The sequence below is a fragment of the Bufo bufo genome, chromosome 4, assembly GCF_905171765.1.
Source record: "Bufo bufo chromosome 4, aBufBuf1.1, whole genome shotgun sequence".
NCBI lineage: Eukaryota > Metazoa > Chordata > Amphibia > Anura > Bufonidae > Bufo > Bufo bufo.
The window spans coordinates 198607624-198629681 of record NC_053392.1 but is presented as its reverse complement, the minus strand read 5'-3'; the positions used below and the strand labels follow the sequence as shown (position 1 = coordinate 198629681).

At 41.5% G+C, this 22058-nt stretch overlaps 1 protein-coding gene across 1 annotated transcript in view; it reads right to left on the bottom strand.

Moving 5' to 3' along the window:
- Window positions 1-4972: 4972 nt before the first annotated feature.
- SAMD7 (sterile alpha motif domain containing 7) overlaps window positions 4973-22058 on the bottom strand; it is a 73109-nt gene continuing 56023 nt past the window's right edge. The window contains exon 8 of the mRNA XM_040431069.1: window positions 4973-5242. Within this exon, the coding sequence (XP_040287003.1) occupies window positions 4973-5242 (270 nt within the window). The remainder of the gene's footprint in view (window positions 5243-22058) is intronic.

Below are 22058 nucleotides of genomic sequence, written 5' to 3'. Positions count from 1 at the left end.
CTACTGGGGGCTGTTATAAGGCTACTGGGGGCTGCCATAAGGCTACTGGGGGCTGTTATAAGGCTACTGGGAGCTGATGAGAGGCATGGGGCTCTTATCTAAGGTCTGATTGGGAGTCATTCATATTGGGGTCTGATCTGTGGTCTGAATGGGGGTCTGATCTGAGGTCTTATTGGGGTCTGATTAACATTGGGGATCTGATTGGTGGTCTGACCTGAGGTATAATGGCAATTATTTTTTTCTTATTGTCCCCCTCTAAAACCTACTTGCTTGCTCCTCCTCCCAACCTTCCCTGCTGAGAGGAGGAGGCACTGCAACGCTAGGGTGAGCCGAGCCCCAGTCTCCTTCCTGAACTGCAGAGCGGTGCCCACTTCCAGCCCTGAGCCCAGCTGCCCAGAGCACTGATCCTGAGCCTGCTGGAGTCTTCAGAACTGTAAGTATTTACAGTAATTCACTGTAAGCTAGTATATATATATATATATATATATATAGTACAGACCAAAAGTTTGGACACACCTTCTCATTCAAAGAGTTTTCTTTATTTTCATGACTATGAAAATTGTAGATTCACACTGAAGGCATCAAAACTATAAATTAACACATGTGGAATTATATACATAACAAACAAGTGTGAAACAACTGAAAATATGTCATATTCTAGGTTCTTCAAAGTAGCCACCTTTTGCTTTGATTACTGCTTTGCACACTCTTGGCATTCTCTTGATGAGCTTCAAGAGGTAGTCCCCTGAAATGGTTTTCACTTCACAGGTGTGCCCTGTCAGGTTTAATAAGTGGGATTTCTTGCCTTATAAATGGGGTTGGGACCATCAGTGGCGTTGAGGAGAAGTCAGGTGGATACACAGCTAATAGTCCTACTGAATAGACTGTTAGAATTTGTATTATGGCAAGAAAAAAGCAGCTAAGTAAAGAAAAACGAGTGGCCATCATTACTTTAAGAAATGAAGGTCAGTCAGTCAGCTGAAAAATTGGGAAAACTTTGAAAGTAAGGGCTATTTGACCATGAAGGAGAGTGATGGGATGCTGCGCCAGATGACCTGGCCTCCACAGTCACCGGACCTGAACCCAATCGAGATGGTTTGGGGTGAGCTGGACCGCAGAGTGAAGGCAAAAGGGCCAACAAGTGCTAAGCATCTCTGGGAACTCCTTCAAGACTGTTGGAAGACCATTTCAGGGGACTACCTCTTGAAGCTCATCAAGAGAATGCCAAGAGTGTGCAAAGCAGTAATCAAAGCAAAAGGTGGCTACTTTGAAGAACCTAGAATATGACATATTTTCAGTTGTTTCACACTTGTTTGTTATGTATATAATTCCACATGTGTTAATTCATAGTTTTGATGCCTTCATAGTCATGAAAATAAAGAAAACTCTTTGAATGAGAAGGTGTGTCCAAACTTTTGGTCTGTACTGTATATATTACTTGTTTTATGTGAGTAAGGGTGCTGGGTGGTTGGAGAAGGGGGGTTGGAGAAGGGGGAGGGAGGGGTGGATGGAGGGGTTAGTAGTACAGTACTATCTGCACATTGTAAAAAAATAATCTGCAGAAGTTGTGCTTTTTTAATTTTTAGAATAATGATACTGTGACGTTTTGCAATCTCGGCAATACGAAGAAATCGCGACTGTATCATCTTCTAAAATTACAGAATTGCCAGAGCCCTCTCCTGCACACAAAGAGTTAAAACTTTCCGTTACAGCTCACAGAGCAGAGGTTAATTAGCAAACCCTGGCCAAAGATTCCTACTGACCCCCTGTCAGGTTATACATCCATCAATCTGATATCATCATGACAAAACCTCATAAACGGGCCTTCTCTCTAGTCTGAGCGGCCCCAACACAGCATGAGTTTTTACACTCCTTAAGCCTGGTCAGACCTTCAAAAGAGAAGGACAGATCCTTATCACATAGCTGGTTGGTACAAGAAGGAAGATGACCTTAAGGTCACCTCCAATCCATAGACTTCATATTTTTCCCATATTTCCTGGGTTAGGAAAATACAAAATGAACAATCTCTTCAGAAAATGTTTCGGTTCTTCTAACACCTTCCAGGAGATCCGCAAGTCAATTGGAAATTCCCGCTCTGAGATATAACGGTTCTCAGGCACCCTGTATTATCTTCCAGTCATATTTGGTATCAGATGATGCGTAAAATTGTCCAGATTATAAATATGAACTTTATTTCTTAATTTGACCTACGTGTACAGAGAAACTGGCAAAGCCAATATTCTGCCAGATTCTCTCCCTCTCAGGGCAAGAACTGCCCCTCTTCCAATTACACAGAGCTGGGCTTGTACGTGTCATAGCCACTCCCAGCTACAGAGTGGGTAAAACACAGTGACCCACTCAGGTCCTGGTCCTTCACCTACCATCTGAAGTCGATTAACATCACGACCGCCCGCTGGACACGGGCACACTGCCATCTTGAATTATTCCTTGCAAAGACTTTATCTTTTACTGGACCCTACCGCGGTAATTCTGAACTTACAGACATTCTACTCCTTTCCATCTCTTACCTATTTCCATCCAACCAATCTCTTCGACTGACAGGTATATTTATCTGTCAGTTTTAATGTATATTTTTGTGTATAGTTTTTAAAATCAAACTAACGATTTAATCGTTCCAGTTTTGCCCTTGTTACCTGATTATCTGGTCTGTGCTAAGAACTCTGTCCTCAGAGGAGACATACTACCGCATTTGTCTTATTTTTATACATTGTTAATTGGTTAGCTAGGTTGCAAATAACCGTTTCGTCCCTATAGGATTAGCTAGCTGGGGTCTCTTCGCCTGATTCAATACGAAGAGTGGTGGCAGAAAAATAATTTGATTTCCAGCGCAAAATCGATAATTTTATTTTACCGATTGTACATACAATCGCGATTGTATCATGTATGGGCACACCAACCAATCTTAAACGTCTACTGTGCTCACAGTGGATTCGCCTCCAGAAGTCTCTAGAAGACGAGACCTGTATGGTAACTGTGGCATAGTATGATAGGATTTTTGGGTGGTTGTCACAGATACAGCCATTTTATTTGATACTTTTGTGCTGATTCTTTCTTTTTTCTCTATATTAAGGGACACTATAGTCACCAGAACCACAGCAGCTAAAGTAGTAGTTCTGGTGTCTACAGCATGTCTCTGCAAGCCAAGCTTTTTAATGTAAACTCTGCCTATTCAGAAAAAAAGGCAGTATTTACATTACTGCCAAGGAACACGTCTAGTGGCCACATGCTAGGGTGTGGGAAGGCGGGATCCAGGGGGCCCAAGTAAATTCTTGCCCAGGGTCCAATCAATATTAAAGACGGCCCTGGTGCCAGTGCCTTCTCAAATAGCTGATCGGCGGGGGTCCCAGGTGTTGGACCCCCACTTATCAGATACCGCACTGAGGACCTATCCTGAGGATAAGTCATCGGTACCAAAATCCCTATGTGCCTATGGCACTTTTGTAGAGGCACCAGAATTCAGACCCTGAAAAGAGTTTTCTGGGAAAGTGGCAGTGTTTCATAGGAGCATGAAAGTGTCAATTTTGGTAAGTGTAAAAGTGCCAAAATAACTTCAATAGTGAGCGTTTGACCAATAGCTATCTCTCTTGACTAATCCATACATGCACACGCTGGGCTGTGTTTTCAATGTGGAGAGAGGAGAAAGCCTAATCTTCCGTGAGAACAAAAGGATTGGGGATTGAAATTCAATGTGCCAGAACCTTTCTTTCCTGACATCATCTGTCAGGGCAGAGTCAGGAGCTCCCCATACCCATAAGACTGTTGTACATGCCATATGTGAAATGTATTATGTGTTTTAGATACGTTTTACGCCTACTAGACTGCTTTGAAAAGAAGAGGGTGTGTAGGTAAAAGAAGTCAATGTATGTAAACTGTAAATTACAGAGATAAGAACAAAGCCAGCTCATCATCAATATGTAGGTCACCTCAGCATTTTCAAAATGTCACTTGTAGAAAGTTCAAAGAAGATACAGCTCTACTCCTGTTAAAAGGCATTGCCTTTATTAGTATCCATTAAAATGTCATTATCAAACCGATCTGTTGAGTCATAACAAATTTTAGATTATAGAATGACAAAGCTACTCCCTCTGCAACGTGTTTCAGACCCTTCGTCTTTTTTCACAGCCACAATAATAATAACCTATAACACACCAACTCAGTTATCCCAAAGTATCATTTATTAAAGACATCAACTTTAATTAGACATCAAAAACCACAGCTGACAAAACATTTTAAACCATCCATGAAAACAAAAAAAATAGAATACTGTATGGCCTTTAAATCCATTTAATAAATCATGAGCTATGTAAAATAACGTAGAAGTAATCCATACCATGAGTATTCAACATCCAAACCAAATGTCACAATGTGGTAAAAAGAAGCCTTTGAACTCCCCCACTGTAAGCCATCATAACTACCAATGGACTAATGAACTGCCCAGCACCCTAGAGGGCACCTGAACATGGGCCCAAGCAGATAATGGGCCCACTCTCAACATTAAAGGGGTTATACCAAGTAGGAAAGTTATCCCCTATCTAGAGAATAGGAGATAACTAACTGATTGGTTGGTGTTCGGCGCTGCCACCCTCACTGATCCTGAGAACTAGAAGCGGTGGGATCCCAGCAGTCAGACCACCACTAAACAATTAGTCATGGTATAACTTTCATATTGACACAACCCCTTTCAAAACTGCTTCCTACTATCTATTATATTGCAGTTTTATGTATTTATGTATTATTGAATTGCTAGAAGGATCTAAGGAGTGTTTTGTGGTGAGCTTTTAAGCAAAGGGCTCATATATAGTTCTTTTACAGAAGCCCTCTCCATGGAAAGAAATAATGTACGCTATGGAAGCTGCATGTTCTATCATTTTATGGAGTTTAACATAATCTGCTTACAACAAATCGCTTCAATATTCCAGTTCCACAGCTGTATAGGTTTAGGATATGGCATTCAGACTTTCAGAAAATTTACTGCAAAATCACTTTGTGTAGCTGACAAATCACACGGATTCTCTTTATTTTCTGTCGTTGCTATATCTGTAGCTCGTAAAGTGTCAGAATCATGAGCACACGGACTAGGTGCAGTTGTATTACTATTGCTACATGTGGTAGGTGATATCACTTCAGGTGGTTGATCTGACGGCACTGGAGCTGCCGATGACACAGGACCAGGTAATGGCAGGCTTGTCATATGAAATATGTTACCCAGGCGACAGCAGATCTGGGAAGAGAAAATCAGATGAAAATACCTTAGTGGCACATATGAATGTAGATCAAGTTACAGAAATAAGTTACCTGTATTTTTTGCTCTATAGGACGCACTCCCCCCCCCCCCAAAGTGAAGGGAAAATGTCAGTGTGTCTTATGGTGTGAATACTAATGAGCACTTCCCAGGGGCGGACACAGACAGCAGAGGGCCCCCCCTTCCCTCAGTGCTTTGTGGCAAGGGACAGGGGGGACACCTAGCCTTTCTTCTGCCAGAGGTGACGTTAGGGAGGCTGGTCACCGCCACAGCCTGCTATTGGCCGCTCCCGCCCCCGTCGGCAGATGTTTTGATCCTCACAATGGGAAGATGCGGCGGTGGCCGTGCAGGAATCCAGAGGGACGCGGGTGCCAGGGACCGGGTAAGTATTGTCTATAGGAGGGGCCTGGGCATTGTGGGAGGTATTTGTACTATTGGATAACCCCTTTAAAGTGACCCACCAGTTAAAAAAAAATTCTCATTCAACTGAGGAAGGACAGAACACTTACCCCCATGGTGCTGTTATTCTGCTTTTGTGTTTTATAGATCAACTTTATTTCCCACTCCTGTCATATGCTAATGAGCACTCTGACATTAAGGAGGCTGGCTCTTGCATCCTTCAAGTCAAGTTCTCTGCACCCTATTTCTGTCTCCTGCTCCTTGATTGACGTTACAGAGCAAGGGCAAAGTCATCCCCTGGCCTCTCCACATCTCACACAGGTGCACTCACCTTCACTAGACAGGCATCCTGAAGAAGACAGAGTGTACAGTGCCTGGCTTCAGCACTTCCCTGTTCCTGCACCAGACAAGGGAAGCAGTGTGCGTCTGGAAGGTTTGCATACAACCTAGATGACCAACAGCAAGCGGTCACTGCACACTAGTATTGAGTAAAATTTTTGTTTTCAAGTTCGGCGTACAAGGTTCGGGTTATCTAAGAATTCCTTTATGGATTCCGCTACCACAGACTATAAGTTATGGATTCTGCTACCACGGACCATAATGGAATTCTCAGATAACCCGAACCTTGTATGCCGAACTTGAAAACACAAGTTCGCTCATCCCTACTTCACGCAGAGCTCAAGTGGACAAACGAAGAAGCCAGATGCTGTACAACCTGTTTCACTGCGCAGGCTCCCTGGAGGAGACAGAGTGCACCTGTGAGAAATGTATGTGAGATGTGGGGAGCTAAGGGGATGACACGTCAATCAAGGGACAGGAGGCAAGAAGAGGGTGCGTCAAACTTGACTTGAAGATGTAAGACCCAGCCTCCTTGACTTCATAGCGCTTAATAGCATATGGCAGGAGCCGGAGCGTGGAATAAAGTTGATTTTGTCAGCAACCATGAAACACAAAAGCAGATTAACGGCACAATGGGGGACAATGTGCTTGAAATAATAAGGTAATGAGCACAGTTAAATGTCGAATTTCTGGTTGTCAGGTTCCCTTTAAAACAAAGGCCTCATGCACACACAAGTATGAAAGCACTATACAATCATAGACTCCCCTGGTGTCCTCTGAACTTCCTAGTTCCTCCAATTTCATATGGAGTTGTACAGAGTTTTTTCTGTTGGATTCTGTATGAAAATAGTCAAAGCATATTCCTTTGCATGTAGTATTACTGAGCTATATCATGGGCATGACATAGTATGGTATGATTATGTTTTGTGGTATTCCTGCTAATTTATTCCTGCCAGTATTAACTTTTTCATTACTCCTATTATTATTATTGTTGTTTCCCTCATGAGATTATATGACTCATTCCCGTATCTTGTATACCTAGCATTTTAATTTGCGTATTTTTCACCCTTTCTAGGTTGATCTCACATACACATTCATTTATGCTCTATACTCATCTCTTTCTGTTGCAGTGATTGATGAGATTAAGGTCTGGGAAGACTGAAACGTCCAGCATGAACAAGCTGCATATACTTATGTACATCTTCAACTGAATCCTTTGATTAGTGATACCTTCTGTGAGACCTCATGTACATTTAATTTGCACTAATGAAATTAATTTATTTACTTGCCATCCAAATTGCCATGCAAAACACAGGAGAATCATAGATTCAGTAGACTTCAACACCTTTAGGAACCCTAAAGCTCAGGTACCCTCTGCCTTAAAGATAACCTGTCACCTGGATTTTGTGTATACAGGGAGTGCAGAATTATTAGGCAAGTTGTATTTTTGAGGATTAATTTTATTATTGAACAACAACCATGTTCTCAATGAACCCAAAAAACTCATTAATATCAAAGCTGAATATTTTTGGAAGTAGTTTTTAGTTTGTTTTTAGTTTTAGCTATTTTAGGGGGATATCTGTGTGTGCAGGTGACTATTACTGTGCATAATTATTAGGCAACTTAACAAAAAACAAATATATACACATTTCAATTATTTATTTTTACCAGTGAAACCAATATAACATCTCAACATTCACAAATATACATTTCTGACATTCAAAAATAAAACAAAAACCAATCAGTGACCAAAATAGCCACCTTTCTTTGCAAGGACACTCAAAAGCCTGCCATCCATGGATTCTGTCAGTGTTTTGATCTGTTCACCATCAACATTGCGTGCAGCAGCAACCACAGCCTCCCAGACACTGTTCAGAGAGGTGTACTGTTTTCCCTCCTTGTAAATCTCACATTTGATGATGGACCACAGGTTCTCAATGGGGTTCAGATCAGGTGAACAAGGAGGCCATGTCATTAGATTTTCTTCTTTTATACCCTTTCTTGCCAGCCACGCTGTGGAGTACTTGGACGCGTGTGATGGAGCATTGTCCTGCATGAAAATCATGTTTTTCTTGAAGGATGCAGACTTCTTCCTGTACCACTGCTTGAAGAAGGTGTCTTCCAGAAACTGGCAGTAGGACTGGGAGTTGAGCTTGACTCCATCCTCAACCCGAAAAGGCCCCACAAGCTCATCTTTGATGATACCAGCCCAAACCAGTACTCCACCTCCACCTTGCTGGCATCTGAGCCGGACTGGAGCTCTCTGCCCTTTACCAATCCAGCCACGGGCCCACCCATCTGGCCCATAAAGACTCACTCTCATTTCATCAGTCCATAAAACCTTAGAAAAATCAGTCTTGAGATATTTCTTAGCCCAGTCTTGACGTTTCAGCTTGTGTGTCTTGTTCAGTGGTGGTCGTCTTTCAGCCTTTCTTACCTTGGCCATGTCTCTGAGTATTGCACACCTTGTGCTTTTGGGCACTCCAGTGATGTTGCAGCTCTGAAATATGGCCAAACTGGTGGCAAGTGGCATCTTGGCAGCTGCACGCTTGACTTTTCTCAGTTCATGGGCAGTTATTTTGCGCCTTGGTTTTTCCACACGCTTCTTGGGACCCTGTTGACTATTTTGAATGAAACGCTTGATTGTTCGATGATCACGCTTCAGAAGCTTTGCAATTTTAAGAGTGCTGCATCCCTCTGCAAGATATCTCACTATTTTTGACTTTTCTGAGCCTGTCAAGTCCTTCTTTTGACCCATTTTGCCAAAGGAAAGGAAGTTGCCTAATAATTATGCACACCTAATATAGGGTGTTGATGTCATTAGACCACACCCCTTCTCATTACAGAGATGCACATACCTTATATGCTTAATTGGTAGTAGGCTTTCGAGCCTATACAGCTTGGAGTAAGACAACATGCATAAAGAGGATGATGTGGTCAAAATACTCATTTGCCTAATAATTCTGCACGCAGTGTAGAGCTGAGGACATGGGTTGCTAGATGGCCACTAGCACATCCGCAATACCCAGTCCCCATAGCTCTCTGTGCTTTTATTGTGTAAAAAAAACGATTTGATACATATGCAAATTAGCATAAGAGTCATATCTTACTTGTGTGACCAGAGAAGAGTCATATTTTCAAGCTCTGACTCATCTCAGGTTAATTTGCATATGTATTAAATCTGTTTTTTTACACAATAAAAGCACACAGAGCTATGGGGACTGGGTATTGTGGATGTGCTAGTGGCCATCTAGCAACCCATGTCCTCAGCTCTATACCTAAAATACTGGTGACAGGTTCCCTTTAAATACCCAGGGACCCCTAACCAGCAGCACGATGAGTAACGTGTAACGTGGCATCCATGCCCACAGGGAGGAGCAGGGCAGTGGCGGCCATGGACAGCTGTCCTAACACACTGACGATTATGATTATAGCTAACAAGTTCTGAATGTCGAGTCTGTGTAGCTGACTAAGTGGAAAATATATCACAGCAGCTAGAATTATTGCACTATTACTAGACCGCAGCATTTTACTGCGGAATAGACTTCTATGGAAGGACTAAGCATACATGACAGTGATATCCAAGTATGTGAAACACAGGGACACGAGCAAAAAATAAAGACTGAAGAGTATAATGTTGGAAATTGTAAAGTTATTTTGCAAGTCAGTTAAAGAGGATATGTCACGAGTTTTCAACATGCAAACTTCTTACCGCTCCTTACTCCCCAGTCCCCGAGTATGGTGTTTTTTCCCCCTTATACATCCTCCTTTTCTGAACACATGATTTAACCCCATAAGCATGCAGCCTAGTTTGGTACTTATGGCGCCCCAATTTTTTATTTTTTATTTATTTTTATCTCTGCATTTTAAAAGCCTTTTTTTTTTTAGTTTCTTCCATCAACATAGCCACTTTGGGCTTGTTTTTTTTTTTTTTATGTCGCCATCTTGGGCACCTCTACTGTATTGTATAACTTTTAAAATATTTTTTGGGGCAACAGTGTGAAAAAACAATGCAACTGCAACTCCACCATAATTTTTAGGGTTTGGTTTTTCTGGTCACTGTGTGGTAAAAAAGACATATTAAAGGGTTTCTGTCACCAGAATTAACCCTATTAAACTACCTGACATTAGCAATGTGCTAATGTCAGCTAAAGCTAACTAGCCTATTCCTACTGTAATCCATGCCCCCGTTACTCCAGAAAAATAACTTTTATAATATGCTAATTAGCGTTGCCCCTGCTCCTAGAGGCTCCGTTCTCCCACCTATGACCACGTCCTGCTACATTAGATTGACAGGGCCAGGCAACTTTGGTCTCCTACTGCAAAAAAATACCAAATTTATAAAAAATTTAGAAAAATTTGCAAATTTCCAAATTTTAATTTCTCTACTTTTATAATAGATAGTAATAATCCAAAAATAGTTACTACTTTACATTCCCCATATGTCTACTTGGATAATTTTGTGAATGCAATTTTATTTTTTGGGGACGTTAGAAGGCTTAGAAGTTTAGAAGCAAATTTCCAAAACCCACTTTTTGAGGACCAGTTCAGGCCTGAAGTCACTTTGTGAGGCTTACAAAATAGAAAACCATCCAAAAATGACCCCATTTTAGAAAGTACACCCCTAAAGGTATTCAAAACTGATTTTACAAACGTTGTTAACCCTTTAGGTGTTCTACAATAACTAATGGAAATTTCAGAATTTCACATTTTTGACAGATTTTCCATTTTAAAATGTTTTTTTTTCCACTAACAAAGCAAGGGTTAACAGCCAAACATAATTTATTATTTATTGCCCTGATTCTGTAGTTTACAGAAACACCCCATATGTAGTTTTAAACTGCTGTACGGGCACACGGCAGGGCGCAGAAGGAAAGGAACGCCATATGGTTTTTGAAAGGCAGATTTCACTCTGATAATTTTAAGCTGCCATGTCACATTTGAGTAGGAACTCCCAAAAAAGACCCAATTTTGGAAACTACAGGATAAGATGGCAGCTTTGTTGGTACTATTTTAGGGTACATATGATTTTTAGTTGCTCTATATTACACTTTTTGTGAGGCAAGGTAACAAAAAATAGCTGTTTTGGCACAGTTTATATATTTTTTTAGGGATGAGATAAAAGTTTGATTGGTACTATTTTGGGGTGCGTATGACTTTTTGATCGACTGGTATGACACTTTTTCTTATGTAAGGTGACAAAAAATGGCTTTTTTGACAGTTTTTATTTTTATTTTTTTACGGTGTTCACCTGAGTGGTTAGGTCATGTGATATTTTTTATAGAGCAGGTCATTACGGACATGGCAATACCTAACATGTATACTTTTTTTCATTTATGTAAGTTTTACACAATGATATCATTTTTGAAACAAAAAAAATTATGTTTTAGTGTCTCCATAGTCTGAGAGCCATAGTTTTTTTCAGTTTTTGGGCGATTGTATAGGGTATAATTTTTGCGGGGTGAGATGACGGTTTGATTGGCACTATTTTGGGGTGCATATGACTTTTTGATCGCTTGCTATTACACTTTTTGTGATATAAGGTCACAAAAAATAGCTTTTTTGACACAGTTTTAATTTTTTCGGTGTTCCCCTGAGGGGTTAGGTCATGTGATACTTTTATAGAGGAGGTTGTTATGGATGTGGCAATACCTAATATGTATACTTTTTTTATTTTTATTACATTTAACACAATAAAATAATTTTTGAAACAAAAAAAAAATCATGTTTTAGTGTCTCCATAGTCTGAGAGCCACATTTTTTTTTGGCGATTGTCTAAGGTAGGGGCTCATTTTTGTGGGATGAGAAGACGGTTTGATTGGCACTATTTTGGGGGGCGTATGACTTTTTGATCGCTTGCTATTACACTTTTTGTGATGTAAGGCGACAAAAAATGCTTTTTTGACACCGTTTAAATATTTTTTTTATTACGGTGTTCACCCGTAAGGTTAGGTCATGTGGTATTTTTACACAGCAGGTTGTTATGAACGCGGCTATACCTAATATACATTTTTTAATTTTTTTTTATTACATTTAACAAAGTAAAAGCATTTTTGAAACAAAAAAAATCATGTCTCCATAGTCTGAGAACCATAGTTTTTTATTTTTTTGGGGCGATTGTCTTAGGTAGGGGCTCATTTTTTTGCGGGATGAGGTGACGGTTAGATTGGTACTATTTTGGGGGGCATATGCCTTTCTGATCGCTTGGTGTTGCACTTTTAGTGATGTAAGGTGACCAAATATTTTTTTTTTCGCACTGTTTTTATTTATTTGTTTTGACGGGGGGTTAGGACATGTAATATTTTTTTAGAGCCAGTCGATACGGACGGGGCGATACCTAATATGTCTACTTTTTTTTTTTTTACTTAAAACTTAACTTTTTTTTTAAACTTCATTTTTTTATCTTTTTTTTAACTTTTTTTTTTGTCCCACTCTGGGACTTCAACTTTTGGGGGTCTGATCCCCTTTACAATGCATCACAATACTTCTGTACTGTGATGCATTGGCTGTAAGTATATTACAGAGTGTAACACATTTACAGCCTGCTTGCCTGTGAGATCCAGGGGGCTGGATCTCACAGGCTCTCCCGGAAGGCAGCCACGATGCCTAAGGAAGGCATCGGCTGCATTCATAGGCGTGCGCAGCCTATTGCATTAGGGTGTGCACCCTAAAGGGCAAACACACACGCCGCGTGTATTTATATATATACAGTTGCAAGAAAAAGTATGTGAACCCTTTGGAATGATATGGATTTCTGCACAAATTGGTCATAAAATGTGATCTGATCTTCATTTAAGTCACAACAATAGACAATCACAGTCTGCTTAAACTAATAACATACAAATAATTAAATGTTACCATGTTGACTTCCAGTTCCGGCGCCCGCATGTAAGGCAGCAGGGGAGATCGGCTCCCGTCACCCTCGACTAAAAAAACTGCATAAAGCCACAGCTACCTGCATTTGGTGCGCAACGATAAAGGCACACACATATCAGAGGCCGTAAGGCTTTGTATGGACCGGTACGTGCTCAAAATAGGCAAGAAAGTATGTGGTAAAGGCGCGAATGAACCGCAGGCAGAGGGACCGGAGGTAGCGGATATGGCGCCGAGCAGTGTGACAAACTCCACAGAGGATAGCAATGAGCCGGAAAACGGCCAGTCCTCATCCTTACACAATCTAAAGGACTTAGACTACAAGACATTAGCCGTAGAGGTGGCGGCACATTTAGCCACGGACCTACAAACCACGTTGGCGGCAGCCATTAAAACCTCCATGCAATAAATACAGGAGGATTTGAAACAACAGAGTGTGCGAATTGGGGAGACGGAAACCCGAGTGCATGCACTTGAAATAAATATGGATGCGAATGTGTCGCAAACTAAAAGACTAATCGCAGAGAACAGAAAATTATCGGAACGCATTGAAGACCTCGAGAACAGGTCCCGACGTAGCAATCTTCGGATTGTGGGGATCCCAGAAGAGGTGCTGGCGAAGGACTTACTTCATGTATGCGAGGTGGTGCTTCCCGAACTATTGGGTCTGCCAGGGAAATGTATTGCGGAAAGGGCACATAGAGTGGGCCCAGATATCAGAGGACATACCCTGAACAAAAGCAGAAACAAAAGAATGGATAATAGACCCAGACAGGTCATTGTAAAGTACCTAAACTTTCAAGACAAAGTGAGCATTCTACGACACTTTAAAAGAAAAGCTGAAGACCTTGAATGGAAAGGAGCTAAGATCCTTATATTCGGAGATTACTCCGCAGATGTGGCTAAACGCAGGAGAGCGTTCTCAAGAATCTGCATGGAACATTACCAGCGTAATACCAGATTTGCTTTAATGTACCCAGCGATTCTTCGAATATATAAGGCTGATGGAAGCACAGAGACATATGAAATGCCAGAGGAAGCGGTGGAAGTATTACAACTGCAAATTGACAAGATGGAGCCCTCATGGTACAGAACGGCGGGAAAGAAGAAGGATACACGAGATCAGCCGGACAAGTCTCCGCAGACAAAGCGCCTCAGAGATCACTTAGAGGGACAAGTTCTGCACAAATCAGGGGGACCTCAAGATTGGACGGAGGACTGACTGACCTAAAAGAGGTTCTTAATGCACATAAGAGACTTCCATGTTGTGAAGGTAGTGTGGCTGAAACGGGTAGTCGCTATGCCTAGGGGCCACTCACGTGCACAGAAATAACGCTTATGTTTGGGACATTTGCCTATTGAATGTTTGGGTGGGTGCCCCTGGAAAAAGCTTAAGATGAGGGTTTATACTAGTCGAGGGGGCGTGGGGAATGTTCTAGATAAAATAAATATGGGGAATAGAAATGTTGCTAAAAGGCGGGAAAAAAGAAGTCGAGATGGAGAGTGAAGGAGATTCTGTGATATCAAATCTGTTTAGTCCAATGGAATTCATGTACATTGTAAGTTGCATACTTAGTTTTATGTTCTTGGGGAAGGGTTTGTTTAATCTCTGGATGTGTTCTCATAACTTACATAGACATTTTATCCATGCTCATAAATGCCAATGCGTGTAGTCTCTTGGAATGTAAAAGGGTTGCGTTCCCCTTAAAAACGTAATATGATCCCCCATCACCTAAAACGCATTAAGCCAGATATAGCGCTTTTACAGGAGACGCACTTATTAAGTGAGGACTTTGTGCGCATGGAGAAGATGTGGGTGGGGAAAGCTATTGGTTCACCCGCAAAGGGACAAAAAGCTGGAACCCTGATTCTTTTTCATAAGAATTTCAAGTGCCAGGTGATAGACCACATTGCAGATAAGGAAGGTAGATGGCAAAAGGTGAACATCATTTATCATGGCGGAAAGTTATGTATCATTAATGTGTATGGACCGAATGGAGAAAATAGATCTTTTTTCAACTCCCTAGGCCAAGTAGTAGAAGTCGAAATAACGGGAAATATGATAGTAGGGGGAGATATGAATGCTGTAGTAAATTATAAGGAAGACAAGAAAGGCTCCCGCAGTAAGGAACCTCCCCAAGGTGTACGAGACAGGGTATTGGAAAGTTTTAAGAGAGATAGTGGATTGGTGGATCCATGGAGGAGAAGCAACCCGGAAGGGAGAGAATATACCTTTTATTCTACACCACATGATTCATGGTCTAGAATAGACTATGTTTTGGTCTCTTCAGATTTGATTCTCCAGATGCGGTCCACTACCATACTACAGGGTGGGCCATTTATATGGATAGACCTTAATAAAATGGGAATGGTTGGTGATATTAACTTCCTGTTTGTGGCACATTAGTATATGTGAGAGGGGAAACTTTTCAAGATGGGTGGTGACCATGGCGGCCATTTTGACGTCAGCCATTTTGAATCCAACTTTTTTTTTTTTAATAGGAAGAGGGTCATGTGACACATCAAACTTATTGGGAATTTCACAAGAAAAACAATGGTGTGCTTGGTTTTAATGTAACTTTATTCTTTCATGAGTTATTTAAAAGTTTCTGACCACTTATAAAATGTGTTCAATGTGCTGCCCATTGTGTTGGATTGTCAATGCAACCCTTTTCTCCCACTCTTCACACACTGATAGAAACACCGCAGGAGAAATACTAGCACAGGCTTCCAGTATCCGTAGTTTCAGGTGCTGCACATCTCGCATCTTCACAGCATAGACAATTGCCTTCAGATGACCCCTAAGATAAAAGTCTAAGGGGGTCAGATCGGGAGACCTTGCGGGCCATTCAACTGGCCCACGACGACCAATCCACTTTCCAGGAAACTATTCATCTAGGAATGCTCGGACCTGACACCCATAATGTGGTGGTGCACTATCTTGCTGGAAAAAATCTGGGAACGTGCCAGCTTCAGTGCATAAAGAGGGAAACACATCATCATGTAGCAATTTCGCATATCCAGTGGCCTTGAGGTTTCCATTGATGAAGAATGGCCCCACTATCTTTGTACCCCATATACCACACCATACCATCATTTTTTTTGTTCCAACAGTCTTGGAGGGATCTATCCAATGTGGGCTAGTGTCAGACCAATAGCGGTGGTTTTGTTTGTTAACTTCACCATTCACATAAAAGTTTGCCTCATCACTGAACAAAATCTTCTGCGTAAACTGAGGGTCCTGTTCCAATTTTTGTTTTGCCCATTCTGGAAATTCAGTGCGCCGATCTGGGTCATCCTCGTTGAGATGCTGCAGTAGCTGGAGTTTGTAAGGGTGCCATTTGTGAGTAGCTAATATCCGCCGAAGGGATGTTCGACTAATGCCACTCTCCAGTGACATGCGGCGAGTGCTACGCTGTGGGCTCTTGCTGAAAGAAGCTAGGACAGCCACTGATATTTCTTCATTAGAGACAGATTTCATGCGTCCACATTTTGGCAAATCCAACACTGAACCAGTTTCACGAAACTTAGCAAGCAGTTTGCTAACTGTAGCATGGGAGATAGGTGGTCTCGTAGGGTGTCTTGCATTGAAATCTGCTGCAATGACCCGGTTACTGCGTTCACCAGACATCAACACATTTTCTATCCGCTCCTCACGTGTTAACCTCGGCGACATGTCAATGGCTGTAAACAAAGTGAAACTTGTAAATAACTCATGAAAGAATAAAGTTACGTTAAAACCAAGCACACCATTGTTTTTCGTGTGAAATTCCCAATAAGTTTGATGTGTCACATGACCCTCTTCCTATTGAAAAAACAAAATGGCCGACTTCAAAATGGCCGCCATGGTCACCACCCATCTTGAAAAGTTTCCCCCCTCACATATACTAATGTGCCACAAACAGGAAGTTAATATCACCAACCATTCCCATTTTATTAAGGTCTATCCATATAAATGGCCCACCCTGTAGATATGGTAATCTCAGACCATTGTCCTGTACAGCTGGAGCTATACGATAAGGTTCAGAAAGGTACTGATTACATTTGGGCTTTCCAACGTACTTAGCAAGTAATGAGAATTTTCAAGAATTAGTGAAAGCATGGTATTTGGAATATATGAGTGATAATGAAGAGCATATGGAGAATCCAACCCTGCTATGGGATGCCGCCAAGGCAGTTTTAAGGGGGAGAATAATTTCGCATGTACATGCAATAAAAAAGAAAACGAAAAAAAGAATAGACAAGGTCACTGAAGTTCTACGTAAGGCAGAACAGCACAGCAGAACTAAAACAGGTCTGGTTGCTAGCTAAGACAGATTATGAATTATGGTACACTAGATGGGAAGAGATGCATAGAACTAAGAAGGACTCCGTGTTCTTTAAATATGGCAATAAGGCGGGTAGAATCTTGGCAAGGTTATCTAGGGGACCTAGAGAACAAATGTGTATTCCGTCCTTGAAAGAAAAATCAGGAAACTTGCAGACATCCCCGAAGCTGGTACTAGAAATATTTAGGGAGTATTATCAAAAACTGTATTCCAGAGATGATCCACCGCAATCAATGACAAACACCCTCCTAGACAGAATATCTCTTCCGCGAGTAACGGAAGAACAATTAGCTGACTTAAATAAGTTGATATCGCAGAAAGAGGTTTCAATGACAATACGGTCACTAAAATCAGGGAAGGCACTGGGACCGGATGGTTATACGGTAGAATTTTACAAATTGCTGGGAAACAAAGTCTCTCTACTATTGATGAAACAATACAACCGTGTATTAAATGGGGAGCAAACGCAATTAACTAATAATACTGCGTACATACGTTTAATCCCAATCGGAAAGATCCAACGCTGCCGGCTTCCTACCGACCCATTTCTCTCATAAATGTGGATCAAAAATTTTTCGCTAAAATTATGGCAGATAGGCTAGCCAATATTCTACCAAGTCTAATTGAATCATCCCAAGTGGGATTTGTCAAAGGTAGGTCAGCTGTTTTTAATCTAAGGAAAGTGCTGACGATATTAGATCACACATATCGCAAATCAGCTGATCTTACGAACCCAGCGTTGTTAACTATTGACGCCGAGAAAGCCTTTGACAACGTAAGATGGGACTGGTTGGCGGCAGTGTTGGATAAAATGGGAGTGACGGGGGTATTCAGAATTTTCCTGTTGGCATTGTATGCCGACCCTGGGGCGCAAATAGCATTGCTAGGATTTTTGTCTCGCCCATTCCAGCTATTGAAAGGTACGAGGCAGGGGTGCCCTCTGTCACTGTTATTGTTTAACATTGCGATGGAGCCCCTGGCGAGGTATCTAGAGTCAAAAGAAGCTTTTGAAGGAATCACTATAGGATCCAAAACGGTCTATACATCCCTTTTCGCGGATGATATAATTATGTATCTGGCCAATCCCTCAAGAGACATCACAAAAATTTTTGAAGCACTACATGAATTTGGATTGTATTCAGGTTTTAAAGTAAATATAGCTAAGTGTGAGTTATTGCTACTAAAGGGACACAAGGAGGTAATGTCTGCCACTCTACAAAGGTCTCCAGTCAAAGTAGCTAAAGATTATATCACATACCTTGGAATAAAAATAGGCAAATCTCCCCATTCCTTATATGCTCTTAATTTCACGCCACTGTTTAGTAAAATCCAACAAGAGTTAAACAGATGGAAAACTCTACCATTGTCTCTGCTGGGGAAATGTCATTTAATAAAAATGATAAGTTTCCCAAAATTGTTGTACCCGATGCAAACAGTACCAATTCTCATACGTCATAAAGACATAATGGCACTTAACAGAGCTTTTACAGATTTTATCTGGTCTGGGAAAAGAGCTCGTATTGGGCTGAAAAAGTTATGGTGTACTCTGGGAGCGGGGGGTACACAATTTCCAGATATAAGACGGTACAATCTGGCAGGGATTTTCCGCCATTGTAGAGACTGGTTAAATCAGACTTCACATTACTCGAATGTAGCGTTAGAAAAGGAGTTGGCCAAGGGGTATGAATTGGGGGGGCTGTTACACTCAAAATTAGCACTGATGCACTCAGATATTAAAAATTCTGTGTTAATAAGAGATACTGTGGTTACCTGGAAAGAAATGAGAAAGATGTATGGCTTATCCTTTTTAGCGTCCAAACACATGACATTATTCAGACATTCTGAATTTGAAATGGGCAGAACCAATAAAATGTTCCGGGCCTGGGAGACCAAGGGAATAAATAATCTACAACAGGTTATGCATGATAAAGACCCGAGATACCGAACCTTCAAGGAAATGCAGGAAACATTTACTCTTTCTGTGGGACAAATACTGCCTTACTTGCAGGTTATGCATTTTTGCAAACACAGATTAAAAGATGTGAAGAAGGAATATGTGTCAAACCAATTTGATAATTTGCTGAAAAACAAGGAACGTAAGATCTCCTTATCTGAGGTGTACAAAGAGGTTAGAGATAGGCAAGATAAGAAAATGGAGTCCAAGATGTTTCGGAATTGGGAACCACTCTTAGGCCTCTTTCACACTTGCGTTGTTGGGATCCGGCATGCACTTCCGTTGCCGGAGGTGCCTGCCGGATCCGTAACAACGCAAGTGTACTGAAAGTATTTGAAGACGGAACCGTCTTCCAAATGCTTTCAGTGTTACTATGGCACCCAGGACGCTATTAAAGTCCTGGTTGCCATAGTAGTAGTGGGGAGCGGGGGAGCGGTATACTTACAGTCCGTGCGGCTCCCCGGGCGCTCCAGAATGACGTCAGAGCGCCCCATGCGCATGGATGACGTGATCCATGTGATCACGTGATCCATGCGCTTGGGGCGCCCTGACGTCACTCTGGAGCGCCCGGGGAGCCGCACGGACGGTAAGTATGCTGCTCCCCTGCTCCCCGCTACACTTACCATGGCTGCCAGGACTTTAGCGTCCCGGCAGCCATGGTAACTATTCAGAAAAAGCTAAACGTCGGGTCCGGCAATGCGCCGAAACGACGTTTAGCTTAAGGCCGGATCCGGATCAATGCCTTTCAATGGGCATTGATCCCGGATCCGGCCTTGCGGCAAGTCTTCAGGATTTTTGGCCGGAGCAAAAAGCGCAGCATGCTGCGGTATTTTCTCCGGCCAAAAAACGTTCCGTACCGGAACTGAAGACATCCTGATGCATCCTGAACGGATTACTCTCCATTCAGAATGCATTAGGATAATCCTGATCAGTATTCTTCCGGCATAGAGTCCCGACGACGGAACTCTATGCCGGAAGACAATAACGCAAGTGTGAAAGAGCCCTTAGGGTACTTTCACACTTGCGTTGTTTGATTCCGGCAGGCAGTTCCGTTGCCTGAACTGACTGCCTGATCAGGCAAACTGTATGCAAACGCATGTCATTTTTTCTTACTGATCAGGCATTTTTCAGACTGATCAGGATCCTGATCAGTCTGAAAAATGCCTGATCAGGCAGAAAAATGCATTGCAATACCGGATCAGTTTTTCCGGTGTCATCAGGCAAAACGGATCAGGCATTTATTTTTTTCTCATTTTTAGAGGTCTGCACATGCGCAGATCGGAAGGACGGATCCGGCATTCCGGTATTTTGAATGGCACTAATACATTCCTATGGAAAAAAATGCTGGATCCGGCATTCAGGCAAGTCTTCAGTTTTTTTCGCCGGAGATAAAACCGTAGCATGCTACGGTTTTCTGTTTTGCCTGATCAGTCAAAATGACTGAACTGAAGACATCCTGATGCATCCTGAACGGATTACTCTCCATTCAGAATGCATGGGGATATGCCTGATCAGTTCTTTTCCGGTATAGAGCCCCTGTGACGGATCTCTATGCCGGAAAAGAAAAACGCTAATGTGAAAGTAGCCTTAGGTGCATCAGATTGGAAAGATAGGATCATAGAGGGCTGGATAAGAGTGAGAAAAGCGGTAACCTGGAGCCATTTATGCTTTTAATATACCTCAGAATGCTGCTAATCCTAATAGATTAGTGATATGTCCTAAATGTAAGCAACCTAAAGCTGACCTAATTCATTGTGCTTGGGAGTGTAAAATAACACAGACATATTGGAAAGAGATACTTACATGGATTAAACAAATATGGAATATTGAATTGGCTTGTGAACCACAAATTGTACTTTTTCATATATATAAAGATCAACTAAGATTTCCGAGACTGGTAGAAGGGGCACTTTCATTGAGATGCTTGCTTAATAAATGGTTAGAGACTCAAATCCCGTCTATGACAGAGTTTGTGGGACAGATGAAGCATTTTTTACTAATGGAACAAATGGAAGCAGAGTCACACAAGAATACAACGTCGACACATTTCCTAAATAAATGGAAAACATTTATTAGCAGAAATATGTCAGGGGAAGATATTCAAAAGATCATGAGTAACTTTAAACATACCGAATGGTATTTAACAGGGGATCTAAAGGGAACGTTGGGAAACTTAAGAGTACACTAAGTGATAAAAGTGAACCTAAGATAAGAGAAGGAGTTATAGTGTAAGGAGGCACATCCAGAGAAGGTTGAGGGGGGGGAGGGAAGGTTGGGGAGTAAATTGGTAAAAACATGTTGAGTATCCATTAAAACGTGTACTCATCTTTACAGAGTTTAAGTGTTGGTTTGATATTGCTGAAACTATATCTTGATGATGTCCATGTGTAAAAGCAACTGTATCAGAATAATGAATGTGTAATCATTTGTAAGACATGCTTTGAAAACGCTAATAAAACATTATTTTAAAAAAAATATGTTACCATGTTTTTATTGAACACACCATGTAAACATTCACAGTGCAGGTGGAAAAAGTATGTGAACCCTTAGGTTAATGACATCTCCAAGAGCTAATTAGAGTGATGTGTCAGCCAACTGGAGTCCAATCAATGAGATGAGATTGAAGGTGTTGGTTGCAGCTGCCCTGCCCTATAAAAAACACACACCAGTTCTGGGTTTGCTTTTCACAAGAAGCATTGCCTGATGTGAATGATGTCTCGCACAAAAGACCTACGATTAAGAATTGTTGACTTGCATAAAGCTAGAAAGGGTTATAAAAGTATCTCCAAAAGCCTTGCTGTTCATCAGTCCACGGTAAGACAAATTGTCTATAAATGGAGAAAGTTCAGCACTGCTGCTACTCTTCCTAGGAGTGGCCGTCCTGTAAAGATCAATTGTCACG